At 38.1% G+C, this 14664-nt stretch overlaps 1 protein-coding gene across 19 annotated transcripts in view; it reads right to left on the bottom strand.

Moving 5' to 3' along the window:
- The window catches only part of PJA2 (praja ring finger ubiquitin ligase 2), a 78160-nt gene that overhangs the window by 41552 nt on the left and 21944 nt on the right, over window positions 1–14664 (bottom strand). For 7 of the 19 annotated variants that reach the window (XM_085566660.1, XM_085566656.1, XM_085566659.1 and 4 more), the window contains exons 4-8: window positions 13044–13226; window positions 11474–11659; window positions 9318–9426; window positions 5110–5212; window positions 3282–4794 (exon numbers count right to left, since the gene is read on the bottom strand). In XM_085566660.1, coding sequence (XP_085422786.1) covers window positions 4595–4794; window positions 5110–5212; window positions 9318–9426; window positions 11474–11659; window positions 13044–13226 — 781 coding nt within the window. In that variant the 3' untranslated portion in view covers window positions 3282–4594. Of the gene's footprint in view, window positions 1–3281; window positions 4795–5109; window positions 5213–9317; window positions 9427–11473; window positions 11660–13043; window positions 13227–14664 lie in introns of those variants that run through there. The other 12 variants (XM_085566657.1, XM_085566665.1, XM_085566666.1 and 9 more) reach the window with 4 other exon arrangements.

Here is a 14664-nt window from a genome sequence, read left to right as displayed (position 1 = left end):
CTAATATGAAGGAATTTAGGAGAGACATCAAAAGGCCTTGGCTGCAGCAATCAGGCCTTGGAGGAAGTTCCAGTGTTGAATGGCACAGATAAGTAGAATGAGCACCATAAACCAAATATGGCATACAATACAGTTTGAAAGAAGAGGGGAAGTTAGCAAGATACAGATGGCAGGAAACACCAGGAAGAAATGGCTTGGACAGTCTGCAAAGGAAGGATGGAAGCAGGTTCAAAAAGAAAGTAGGAAGTGACAGTGCATAAACAATTTAGGGCTGTATCCCAGAAGAGGTAAACTGCAGAAAACTGTACAGATTTAAAAAAAAAAAAAAAAAAAAAAAAAGGGTGGCTTTGAACTGGATTTTTTGCCTGAGGACTTTCTTTAAGGGGATCTGTTTCTATTCTTAGTCCAAGGAGTGAGATCAGTTACAGAGGTCTGCAGGTAAGATTACAGAGGAGTTACAAGATGACAAAAGGGAATTAAATGGAAAGGAAAGACAGGCCACAAGACTTCCACCTGCTTGGACGGTGCACTCAAACAGAGAGACGTGCTGACAGTGGGAACAGAACCACAATTTGGGATCCAGGACCCACTGCCCTGAGAGGAGTCCTTCACTCCTCTGCCACACAACAGCCTTTTCTAGAAACTGGAGAGACACAGATGGGACAGACAGGACAGTCACATTCAAAGGGTTGTGGTCAATGGCTTCACGGTCCCAGGTGGAAACCAGAGACAAGCGGACTCCTCCAGCATTATTGTTGGACTGGCCCTGCTGAACACCTTTGTCAGTGAGACAGACAGTGGGATCAGAGCACCCTCAGCACATTTGCTGACAACACCAAGCTGTGTGGTGTGATTGACACACCGCAGGGAGGGGATGTCACCCACAGGGACCTTGGCAGGCCTGAGAGGGGCCTGGGTGGATCTCATGAAGCTCCACAGAGCCAAATGCAAGGTCCTGCACCTGGACCAGGGCAATTCCAAGTACAACATAAAACACAGGCTGGGGAGAGAACGGACTGAGAAAAGTACCTAGAAGTACTTGGAATGCTGGATGATGAAAAGCTTGACATGACCCAGCAACATGCACTGGCAGCTCTGAAGGCCAAACATGTCCTGGGCTGCGTTAAAACGTTGTGGGCAGCAGGTCAAGGGAGATGATTTTGTCTCTCTGCTTCACTCCCATGGAGAATTCTCCCCCTATCTGGAGTGCTGTGTCCAGCTCTGGAGCCTTCAGCTTAAGAAGGACATAGGCATACTCAAGCAGACCCGAGGAGAGCTGAAGAAACATCCAGGGAGCTGGAGCACCTGCCCTGTGAGGACAGGCTGAGAGACCTAGGCTTGTTCAGCCCAGATATGAGAATGCTCCAGGGGGACCTTAGAGCAGCCTTCCAGGGGGGCTACAGAATAGTTGAAGAGGAACTTTAAACCAGGGTAATAACAGTGATAAGAGGAGGGGTAAGGGTTTTAAACTGAGAGGAGGTTTAGATTAGATATTAGAAAGAAATTGTTTATTGTGAGGGTGGTAGGGCACTGGAACAGGCTGTGTGAGTTTTCGAACAAACTCTTCCACAGCAGGGGCATTAGAACCAGGTGATGTGTACGGGCCCTTTCAACTCAGACACTCTGATCCAAACACTTTTACAGTTCATATAGGCAGCTGATGTGGTTCATACAGAGTTGTTTTTTAGAGACAAGAGCAGTTGCATTTTGTAGCTTTACTTTATAAAAGAAGAGTTTGTTTTTCTCAGGTTTTCAATCAAGCACAGAATAAGGCAAGGGGAAACAGGAGCTTTCTGCCTTACATGACATGGAAGGCATCTACAGAGTTTCAGCTTATGAGGCAGCTCACCATGCAACCTTATCCAAAACCCTTAGAACTGTCCCTTTGCCTTGAGGGAAATGATTTTCACACTATGTTAGTTACTGCTACTATGGCTAGTTAGGAAAAGATTGTTCTTTGTCTAATGGTCAAAACAAATTAACACCTGCCAGAATCTGAATGCTTCCAATGTACTAGTGCAAGTACAGTTAACATGAAACTTGAACAGAAACAAGGTTATTTTTTTCCTTTTCCTAATTGCTTTCTGTCTTTCCCATCTGGTGGCCTTCTATGATGGAGTGACTACAGCCATGGATAAAGTGCTACAGGTGTCATTTATCCAGACTTCAGCAAAGCCTTTGACAGCATCCTCCACAACATCCTTCTCTCTAAATTGAAAATGGATTTGATGAGTTGACTAAAGTGGTTGGACAGCCATGTCCAGAGGGTGGTAGTCAATCGCTCAGAGTCCTGATTGGTGGCCCTTGAGGACTGTTTAACGTCTTTATTAATGACACAGACAAAGGGATCAAGTGCTCCCTTTACAAATCTGCAGCTAGCACCGAGCTGAGTGGTGCAGCTGACACTCCTGAGGCACAGGATGCCATCCAGAGGGATCTGGACAAGCTCGAGCAGTGGCCCTTGGGAATCCCATGAGGTTTAACAAGGCCAAGTGCTGGTGCTGCACCCGGGTCAGGGCAATCCCTGGTGCCAGCCCAGGCTGGGGATGAGCAGACCGAGAGCAGCCCTGCCCTGAAGGACTTGGGGGTGCTGTGGGTGAGAGCTGGGCAGGAGCCAGCCATGGGCACTCCTGGCCCAGAGAGCCAAGTGTGTCCTGGGCTGCACCCAGAGCCCCGTGGGCACAGGGCAGGGAGGGGATTCTGCCCCTCTGCCCTGCTCTGGTGAGACCCCACCTGCAGAGCTGCCTCCAGCTCTGGGGTCCCAGCACAGCAAGGACATGGAGCTGCTGAGAGAGTCCAGAGGAGACACCAAGGTGAGCAGAGGGATGGAGCACCTCTGCTGTGAGGAAAGGCTGACAGAATGGAGATTTTCCACCTGGAGAAGAGAAACCTTTGAGGTCCTTTCCAGTCCCTGAAGGGAATCCACAAGAAGGATGGATAGGGACTATTCACAGTGGCTTATGACAGGACAAGGGGAAATGCTTTCAAATGAAAAGAAAATATGTTTGGATTACATATTAGGAAGTAGTTCTTTACTGTGAGGGTGGTGAGGCTCTGGCACAGGTTGCCCAGAAAAGCTGTGGATGCCCCAGTTCTGGAAGTGTTCAAGGCCAGGCTGGATGGAACTTGGAGCAATCTGGCCTAGAGGAAGGTGTCCCTGCCCACAGTGAGGAGGGAGCCAGATCATCTTTAGAAACCCTTCCAACCCAACCTAATCCATGACTATATATCAATATTTTATACTGAACTGTTTTCACATTATAGTTAAAAAACAGGCAAAATTTACATTTTTATTTTGGTGCAGACTTTATTTCTGACCGTAGTCTGAGGGTCCTGTAGCAATGTTAATGGAAAATACTGAAACATCAAACAAAAAAACCAGAGTCATCAGCTGCTTCAGGACGTAGAGGTGCAAGCACATGACGACAAACAGGGCATGTTCCCGACTACAAAAAGAGAGAAAAAAAGACCAGGTTGTTTGCATTCAATTCTACTGAAAAGCTAAATGCTATTATTTATAAAGTATTTGGGGTCTCCACAACAGCACCATCTCAAACTCAAATTTGACTGCATAGCTACCTAGAGCTGACAGCTACTTAGAGGTGACAAACTCAGAAGAAAGACTTGTTTTGTTTTTACACCAGCTACATAGCAAATGCATCAGGTTCTTTCCAAGTTCTTTTTCACAGCATTGATTTTACTTTTTTAGGTTTTTTTTGATGCAAGGATTAAAAATAAGTTAGTTACAGCCCAAATCTAAGATGAAGTATTTTGTCCTAATTCTCAGTGATAGTAGTTTCCTATGACAACAGGAAAAAAAAAAAAAAAGGCAGGACATGTATAACAAGAAAAAATGAATATGATAATCAACATTATCAAGGTAAAAAAAAATTTATAAGCCCATCAACTAAATCCATCAGCCCTCCATGCTATAGGTTTTCTGATATAACCCCCATGGTAAAATAATTCATCTTTCTCTTATACTCTTGAGGAAATTGTGTTACACTGTAAGCTCACTGAGAACTACCAAGTCCAGGTTTGCACTGCACATAAAGAAGAGTGGAAGTGCAACTAAAAAGAACATACCAGTTTATTAATTATGGTTGTTTTAGTCTAGCTTCAACATGATGCAAACCTTTTTAAGACATTTGGAAGCAAACTGATTATAGATCATGAAAATTAAGTCTAATATCATATAGAATTACTAAAGGTAATTTAAAAAAAAAATCATTTCAGTATTTCATCTGCCAGCCTTAGCTGTCACAATAAATGGGTCTGACATTGTGATAAGATAGAGAATATCCTTTGCTCTTCTCAGAGAAAATGATTCCATTGTCTTTACTACAAGATAGGAATATAGTAAAGAAAGCTTTTCTTGTACCAAAATAAGTTATAACCCAGCCATGTCCTTCATTCTTAGTGAAGGAAAATATGTTTTCCCTTACAGAAATATTCCCTCTATTAAAGAAACTGCCCTTTAGGTGAGCACAAATATAATTTTTTCCCTCACTTGCATAAGAATTTGGTTCCATAATGCATAAATTAAAATAATATTTCATAAATTTTTGGTATCTCATCCCACATTTTCAAAGAGTTAAAAGTTGTTCTTCCCAGAAGAATACAAAATATACACAACCTCCCCTGCCCCTAAACCCTCCACCAGTCCTGTAGTACTTACTCTCTGTAACCAAAGAGTTATACAAGATCTGTGAAACAAATGATGACAGGGTAGCTCTGTTATTATTTCACCTTCCACATATTCACTGTAACAGATAGTACAACACTGCTCTTGACCTAAACCCATGATGAAGAAAAAAGCATTAATACCTTGTTTTACATCTAAGATAAGCTCAAATTAAAATACATGATATATTATCAACAGTATCACTAATGGTTACAAAGTACAGTCACAGTAACTCCATTAAAGATTACTTTTCCAAATGGATCAAAATTATACTCAGATTCAAAAAGCTTAAAACAGCATTATGCAGTAATGCATAATGATGCAATACTTAAATATTGCATCTATGGTATTAGAGAAACTTGAACTCATTCTTACAAACTTTATAGAAATTACTTTGACATTATTTTTTACACCATTGTAGTCACCTGTGACAAAAATCTGTGGCAGACTATCTATGGTTTCTTTTGTAGCTGGTGGATGAGTCTGTTCAACATCAAAAGTAAGAGACGCCAACTGTGCCAGAGCAGACTGAAAGGGGTAAGCAGAAATCAAGTTCTATTATTCACAAATGTAACATTTTTCATACAAAACAAACAAACAAAAAAAGGAATGCAGTTCTAGCAGAATTACTTCTTAAAATGGAAGATATGCCTGTCAAACTATCCATTTAATTTTTATTTTTGTAATGAATGAGATGAAACTGAAGGTCAAAACAGCAATGTCTTGCTTTTAAAGCATTCTTAGATATGAGGACAGTCACAACTTAATCTACAATGAACATTTGTTTATTTTATAAAATTACAGAAAAAGCAGCAAGTTGAAAGTGTAATAAAGCTTGCCAATCTAAAACTGTGCTTTCAGTGTGCTTCTGAAAATAAATGCCTCATTAATGTGTTTCCTTGCTTCAATTATTAAATTATTCCGGCACACACAAAAGATATTAAATACCTTAGCTATACTAAGAGTGTAAACTTCAAGAAATAAAGACCCCAAGATCCATGTAGATATTTCTAATCTTAAGACACATAGAATGCTCTGAAGTAACTTTTTTTAAACTCAATTTTTTTACCATACAGAATCTTTAAGATTACAAGTCTACATGATATTTGCTGTGTGCATTTGCTGTGTACATCATACATTCAACTGTGTAAGACACTGAGAGGATATCCAGCAGAAATGTACTACCTGTTTGAACAGCACACAAATTGAAACTGAAGAACCAAGAACACAGAAACACTGGGTTCACACCCTGAACGAATTAGTCACATCCTTTAAGTACAACTACTTACTGTTCTAATCAGCTTGAAAATTATTTACGCTGTTGGCCACAAAATTCTCTTAGTAAGAAGTGTAAGATAGCATGATATTTTTGTAATGTTGGGAATACACTTAACTAAAAAGCTCTATGTACTAGAGAAACACTGGACTATACAAAAACCTCTTCAGTCTTAAACTTTCCCCAAAGTTACTACAGCTGCAACTGAAAACATGCCTGGACTTGGATCACAGTGAACAGGCAGCTGAAGCTACCACACTACCACAGATCTAAACTAGCAGTTTTATACATAACAGTCAAACCTTTGTGGCAGAGAGAGATCAGCATGAGCTAAGAAATATTTACAGCTCCTATTGAAACAAGAAATTTGTCAGTTTAAGGGAAAACCTGGGGTTATTCCTAGTGCAGTGTGCAAATTCCCCTACCAAACTCTGCTCCAATTTTACAGCTAATACCCATCAAATTCTGGTACAGCAGACTGTACTACCTTACTAACATTTAGATGATTTTAGTATTTGTATTTGGTTTTTGTTCCAATGGTCTGAGAATAAATAGTAGGTATGCTTAAGCAGAATAACTACTACACCTGGAAAAACTAGATAAGATCCCAGGGATACAGAAGGTTGCAATATTATTTATGTGTCAAACTTTTCTGTTTATATCCAGCATGAGTATTCTCAAACAGAAAGCACTGTATTGCTTGCTTACTTCCAAAACCTACACAAAAGAAACATTATAGACACAAAGCCACAGTTACTCTGAGGCTGAAAGCCACATTTTCAAATCCAAAGCAAAGTAGTGTCTGTTTTATAACTTTTATAAGATGCATCTTCAAAATAACTATACTTCCTCTTATTTCTTGTGTGACTGCTTACTTCTCCATGCAGCAAAAACAAAATGCTGAACATTTTTCTTTTAAAAACAAGAGTGCTACAGCCTACAAGGCTTTGAGCTCCTCACGTCTGTGAATTGCCACAGGAAATATTTATAAAGTTTAAATTGATAAATTGATGCAGCAGAGGCAACCAGCCTGTTCTGTACTGCTAATGAAGTAAATCAGACACTCCCAGCTATCTAGCTTCTTTATAACAGATGGAAGAAAATAATATTTAAAATCACATATATATTCTATTAAGTTTTAGAAACCCAGAGAGCTATAAAAGCTATACAACATCGCTTTTCAAAATAAATATCTAATATTTTAATTACTTCTCCTGTCCAAATGTCACAATTATTTGTGATAGATATCTCCCAATCCCTCTCCTCCAATTAAGATACACTTGAATTTTGGATGCTTTATTGTGTCATATCCCTTTCAAGTATTTCAAAACAACAGTAAATTATTTTGCTCATATCTTCTGAACAATTTTAGTAACCACTACATACTGTAAAAGTATGTGCTATACATTCTGCTTGAGATTTGAAAGAAATACTTGGAATTCTTACTCAAAACCTGTGCTGTCTATGTGATTACAGTCCATACAACTCTTCCTTTTATTACTCAGTTATCACTTTCTGCTGACTAATTCCAAATATGCCAAGACTTCTATGCCCACCATAAAGTTTCACTTTTTGTGCTACTTTCAAGCACAAATGCTACATAAGAGAATCAGCTTTTCCACATTCACAGTGTCCTGTACCATCGGTTCCTCTGCCTGCTTGCTAATGGTGTTCAGTGACGCTCTGTTCCTGGTGACACAAACATAATTACAGCACCTCCTTAGCCAGCCATGCACATAATCATCCAGGATTACTTGTACAGGTCATTCTGACAGGACTACACACATTACTCCTGACAGTACTTAGGCAAATGTTGTTATACAGGAATGAGAAAGGAAAACTTAGGAGTCATAATAAACTCAGTCTCCTTCTCAAGTTCTAATGTGTAGATAAAAAAAAAAAAAAAGATGGGATTAGTTTCCCCTTTAGTTTCCCCTCTCTACACAGATCTTCTTGCTTTGGTGCAAAGGAGGTCAACTGTTTTTGCAGTTCTGTTTTTACTGATGTAGTGAGAACCACCCACTACAAAAGAGACAAGAATCTTCTCTATATGGCTTCAAAACACTGCTTTAACAACAAGGATATCAACAAATCTTCTCCAAATTAATGAACTGTCTCTAAATAAGTAATGCTAACAAGATCCTACACAGCTGTAGAAGGCCCTGTGATACATGATCATGAATTATGACCTCCTATATACCTTGGGGGACGTACAAAACCTGGAAACTGCATGACTGCCAACTTATGGGAATGGCCCCTTCCACTGCCTTGGAAAAGACCTGGGAATGTTATTCAGAAAGTCACTGGCTTTGCACATTTAATGGAAAAAACCCCATTATTTATGATTATTCCACTGTCTGTCAGCAGTAGAGAGCATTTCAAAGTGCCCTTGATATTTTGTCTGCAAGCACACTGTGACATACAGTGCCTGGTTCACCCCTTTAAAGTGGATACTAGCAATCAAATTGCCCCTTGCTGCCCTAAACTTACGTAACCTACAAAACATTCAGTTCAGCTGTTATAACACCATATGACATGTCTACACATTATTTAGCTCTCATTTTGACAAATACCCTGCAGGGGAGATTTATGGCAGTGCAAGAATTGTCACACTGCATCAAACTAGATCACACCTAGCTTTGTATTCACTCTGACATTGACCAACCTGAAGTAATAAACAAAAGACAAAGACCATAACCACGCTGGTTCCTGATAATAAATGCTTTGGTCTATATCCAAAATTAGACAGATGAAATGGGATAGAACAAGGTAAAGATAAAAGGCTTTTTTTTTTTTTTTTTTTTCTTTTTTTCAGGTGGTTTCTTTTCCTGATTGGAGTTTTTTTGCTTGTTATTGGGTGGGTTTTTTTTTTAAACTTTTTTAAAATTTAAAATACACAGAGTAAGACAGTCACACATAGGAGAGTTTTCTACTTGTAAATAAAAATTTGAGAAATCCAAATGTACTCTTGCCAAAAAAACACCAAAACAGTTGGACAACTCACAAGCATAGACTCAAGCATAAGCTTTCCTTTCTTATGTAGAGAAGTTGGCGAAAATCTTTAGAATTAAATGGCATATGTTTATACTGGTAGAAACTAGTAACTTTCTTTGCCTTACGAGGAAATAAATGCATATACTAAAAGGAGTAGGTACTGATAAATGACTTCTTGTAGTACACCCTTTAGAAGATTTTTCAAGATGTATTTTCATGTTTGCCAACCCAAAAGTTCAAGCTAACACAGGAAAGCATTTTTCTCTTATTCTCCTGATTTTGAGATTAAGTTAAAAATGATTCAACTATAAATATTTATGTCGCAATATCACAGATTTAAGATGATCAAAAATATTTTAATACCTCCACAGCTTCTAAGTGTCCATCTAGTGCCATATATGTGATAAATTGAGGTTCCATGTAAGGAATGGCTTGAGCTAGTCCTAGACCATCACCAAACTCATCAAGTACTCTGAAAAACAAAGGTTAGGAAACATGGTCTTATTTTCGAAATAAATAGTTACAACATAAAAGTCTGGATATATCAAATTATGTTAATAAAATTGTTAATAAAAGCCTGATACCCAGCCAACTGATCTCTCCCACCCTTGCCTCAACTGGACATGTAAATAAGATAAAAAGCTCATGGGTCAAGAAAAAGGGCCAGGAGTCATCAATCACTACCACAGACAAAACACTCAATTCAGGAAAAGCCTTAATTTAATTGAAAGGTTCAACCAGATGATCTTTTGAGATTTCTTTTTAATTTAGGCTGCTCTATAATTCTATTAATTTATTGCCAATAAAAATGGATTTGAATGGTAAGAAACAAAGACAAAAACTAAAACACCTTTCCCTTAGCCCTCTCTTTATTTCCAGTCTCAACGTCACTCCTTCACCCTTGAGGCCTTTAGTTTACCTATCCCAAGCAGGGCAGAGGGAAAGGAACAGGGGTTGTGGTCTGTCCATGGTTAGTTCCTCTTTGCAATTACTTCCTCCTCACACTGTTTTCCTGATCCTACATGGGCTTTTCCCACAAGCTGCAGCCCTTCATCAACTACTCCAGCACGGTTTCTCCCCAGACACACTTCCATCTAGCAAGTCCCTCCCTGTTCCACCAGTCTTCTCCAGCACCTAGAGCACTTCCTGCCCCTTTCTTTCTGACTTTGGTGTCTGCACGGTTGCTTCTTACACATCATCTTAATTTCTCTCTCTCACTGTTTGCTGTTCAGCATTTTTTATCCTTTCTTAGCACCTTTCCAGAGGCCCCACCCTATGGTGGGTCCACTGGAGCCAGCTGGAACAAGCTGTGTCCCACATAGGGCAGACCCAGCCTCTAAGAGGCAGTTCTGCAGTTCTGGTCCCAGCACAGTGGTACCATACTCCCACAGTGTATACTTCAGAGCATCCTGATGGGAGTTTCTACTGTAAAACTGTAAAAGTTCAGCTAATATGTTTCACATGTATGCTATTAAGGTTGATTTACAACTAACAGTCAGATTTTGACTACATCATGTGTCACAGTTCATGGCTTGGCAGGTCTTTTTTTTAGTTCTGTTTTATAAATTCAGAAATTAAATCTTAAAACAGGCACAAGTGAAATGATGTACAGGTCTGCATATGCTCAGCAGACCAAACTTAACAGACCATCAACATCTCTGTTCCTGTTTCTAGTAACTAGGAAGCTTACCAAGGCTAACCTCCAACACATAAAAGACAGCTTCTGTCCCTGTCACACAATTCCACTGCTAGCTTACCACCTGACAGTGTAAGAACATAGGCGTTACTTCTAGTTTGGACTCTCATGCATTAGTCCCTTTTATACTTTTCTACAATATAACTTCATAAGGAGAAAACAACAGTGTTGTTATGTCTGCACTCAAGTCTGTATTTTAATAAGTAGAAGAGAGCAAATGTTATGTCTCTAACTGTAAAGCCTTCTATCACATTGTAAAACAAACACATTATACTATTTTGTATGTAGCTCCAATCACTTTATTCCTGGTATTTGAAGCATTTTTATAATAAATTGATTGTAATATCCTTCAGTAATCTAATGACAGAAAATGGAGTGAAGCATTCAAAATTATTATAATATTAGGTAAGTGCATGGCATTTCAAAGAGAAATAAAATAGATTTGTAATGACTAACTTACACCAGTTTCAAAGGAGGAAAAGATCAGTTATAAAACAGGACTGACTTGAATGCTGATTGCATTCATATTGCCTTATTTGTGTTACACATCCACTTGAAAACTAAATTAGAAAATACACCCATACCTTGCATATTTAGGGCACCAAAATTTTCTCAAATCAAGCCTGATTTAGCAAATCTATTCCTTTTCCTCTCATTAGAAAATACATAGCACTTGAAATACCTTAAACAATAAAACTGAGATTATTAGTCCTTGAAGCAAGTGTATACTGGTAGCCATAAGTACTTTTTACATCTTACACAGAAAAGAAAAGAGTAACTACAAAACCTCTGAAATGAGAGCAGACAACTATCAAATGCATACCTCCACTCCTCATCCAGGTCTTCACTCACACTGGAGTCATCCTCAAGATTGTTATTACCATTCAACACGGAGAATCCAAGACGTACAAAATCACTAATTGGACCATTTTCCTCATCACTGCTACTTTCCAGGTCTTCTTCGTACCGTAACCAAGCAACTTCACCTTCCTCCAATAACGCCTGCTCCCTTTATATAAATAAATGAAAAGCTAAAACTAAAAAGCTAAGAGAATTTACAAACACACATAAACAACAAAAGCCAAACATAACAAAAACTAAACAGGCATGTTTCCCAGACTATGGAGTCACAGATTAGGAATTAAGCATTTGCCATAAAAATTCAAGAAGTTCCCAGAGTTCAGAATCAGTTCTGTGGCAAAGCTTTGTCTAATGCTCAAGGCCAGCAGTACAGTAAGAAGTTTGTTTCTAATTTCCCCTAGTACAGACAGGGTTAATAAATTTCATACTAAACATTTTCTTATTTATCTACAAGTTCCTAGAGCCATTAAGGAGAAAGGTCTTGACATCCAGAGCAGCCTCCATGGCAAAGCTTGGCCTGAATGTGATGTAAAGAGCTACTACTTGCAAGAGAAGCTATCTTGCAAGAGAAAGACTCTTCTCATTCCTGGATATTCTAGAGGAGCAGAAGTCACCTGGATACAGAGTCATGGGGCTGTGAGGCCCACTTTTCTTATAGAAAGACGGATTATGTTAAAGATGCATACATTTTCACGCTGTTCATATCAAAGACAATTAAAAAGCACACAGCTCCATTATTGTTGTTTTGAAAGAGATGAGTTGTTATAAAGTTTTCCTAAAGTCACACTAGTTCTTCAAGACCCAAGAATGTGGAGAATACTAAAAAAGCATTAACAACCAAGGGGACTGCATAGCAATAGGTACTGTGCACCTAAGAGTGGAAGAAGCTGAAAGAACACTTAGGTGTGGCCTTTGCTTTATAAAGATTTAAACTAGAGTCAATATTAGATGCTTAGGAAAAAAGCCAAGAACATGCTTCTTAGCTGTATACAGCTACAAATTTTGCCTTATAAGCAAAGGCAGCTATAGTTTATGAAGTATTGAATGACTGGAAAAATAAAGTAAATTTAAAGTTACTAGAGCAAGCAAGAAATTCAAGTTTTCTTTAATCACTGATAGGGCTGCAGAAAATGAGCACCAGTTTAATAGGAGAAGTAATAATGCAGAGCAATAAATAAATTCTTTTCAAGGAGTCCTAAGCAGTATCAAAGGATATTTATGTAACATGTATATCTTAACAAATAACTTGCCTGACTTTTTAAAGTCAATATATTAAGTCTATTATTGACGCTACATGTCAATATGCTCTCATTGTTTCTGTATTTTTCATTACGCAGAACTGCTTGCATGGAATGCCGTATTTTCCTTGATTTGAAACACATACAACTACTCAGATTATTGTGATGCAGGCAAATGATTGTTGCTGGCACGGTAACTGCTTTTAGATGTTATTCTATGCAGTGCTACGTGAATACCCTACTACTGGTGATGCTAGAAGCTATAGGAAGTTAGCCAATAAAATAAAAGCATACTCTTGGAAACAGAAGTCTGTGCTCTCCTCTTTCATACCCCTGCTGCTCCTCTGCACACCAGGGTCGTGCTCCTCCCTGCTCGAGATAGTCTCCCAGCTTTCATCACTTGAGGACTGCTCTTTTTCCACAGCAGTAAGACTGGAAGGCACAGATGTAGGCCATTCTCCATCACTGCACTCTGAGCTGCAATTTAAACAAATAACAGAGTATGAATTCAAACACTGCTTTAGGGGAAATAAAACAATTTCCTATTTTTCTATCAACATTGCTCTCAATATAGGTAGCTTTTTTCTAAGAGAAATTAATCTTGTGCTATATATAGATGCATTACAAATCAAGCGTACCTAGAGTTATTTTAAAAAATTAGTCTCTAAAAAAGAATTCAAACATTCTACCCATCCTACTTTGCAAAAGTGTTTTGTTCTTCCCTTGCCACATACATAGAGTACAGGAAACAACTCAAGAACAGAAACCAGACTCACTATGCACATGCTTTTCCTAGATTAGAAAAATGGCATCAGTGGCACAGTTTGATTAACAAATAATAATCAATGTTGGCCTTACCTCTCAGCCAAACAAATTTAAAGTAACAGCTCTTAGAACGTATAATCCATCTAGAATGACCTTTTTTAACATAGAAAGCTATGATGGATAACTTACTTACGAAACTATTTGATTTGATTTTTACTGCAAACTCCAAACAAGATGAATGGCAAGGAGTTTTGAAAAGACAATTTGCTCAGCCACCACAAAGAAAAGGGCAACAAATAAACTTTGGGCAGCTTAAACAAAATAGTAGAGTTAGCACAATCTTAGGAACGATGAACTGCTGCTAGCATTGGTAATGGCACTTAGATAACTCACTCACTACAGTGATAGTTTTTGAAATTCAAAATAAAGCCAAGTAGCTATGTCACTTCAAAATTTAGAGAAAACAGATACGAACAGCCAACATGCTTACTAGACCTCATTTTGCAAAGCAATCCACAACATCCGCAGCATAGTTTTCTAATCTGCCAAACCCAGTATGTTTAAGTGTATTGTTACCTCCCCACCTACAAATTCACTAATTTCCTCCCTTTATCAAACAGTACAAATACATGCCAATAGAACTTTCAATTTAAGGAATTTTAAGAGCTTTTGAAAAACTGCATAGTACACACTGCAAGTTTTATGAGAATAAATAAGTTCAAGACAAAGATTATATATAAGCATTTTAACTTGAGGCAGGAATAAATTTTTCTATCACAATTTTGATGAGTAAGAAAAGTGGTGAAAATTAGAATATTCAGTAATTTTGGGCTATTTTAATGGATTACTTTAAAATAGAAATAATATATATCATGAATTCTAATATGTAGTCTAATGCATTTCATTTTACACCATCTAAAACTGAATATTGACTTTTAAATCTTTTGTTCTGTTTGGTTCTTTGGTTTTGGGTTGGGAGTTTGGTTTGGAATGTGTTTTGTTTCTGTTTTGTTTGCTCAAGTTATTTTATATTTTACAATTTCATCTTAGATATATACAATTTAGATATAGACATCTTAGATATATACAATATGTACAATTTCATCTTAGATGAAATTGTATATAGCTGTATATAGCTGCAATACTTAAA

The sequence above is a fragment of the Lonchura striata genome, chromosome Z, assembly GCF_050655825.1.
Source record: "Lonchura striata isolate lonStrDom1 chromosome Z, ASM5065582v1, whole genome shotgun sequence".
NCBI lineage: Eukaryota > Metazoa > Chordata > Aves > Passeriformes > Estrildidae > Lonchura > Lonchura striata.
Note: the sequence above shows the minus strand (reverse complement) of the source record. Positions and strands in the feature narration are given on the sequence as shown.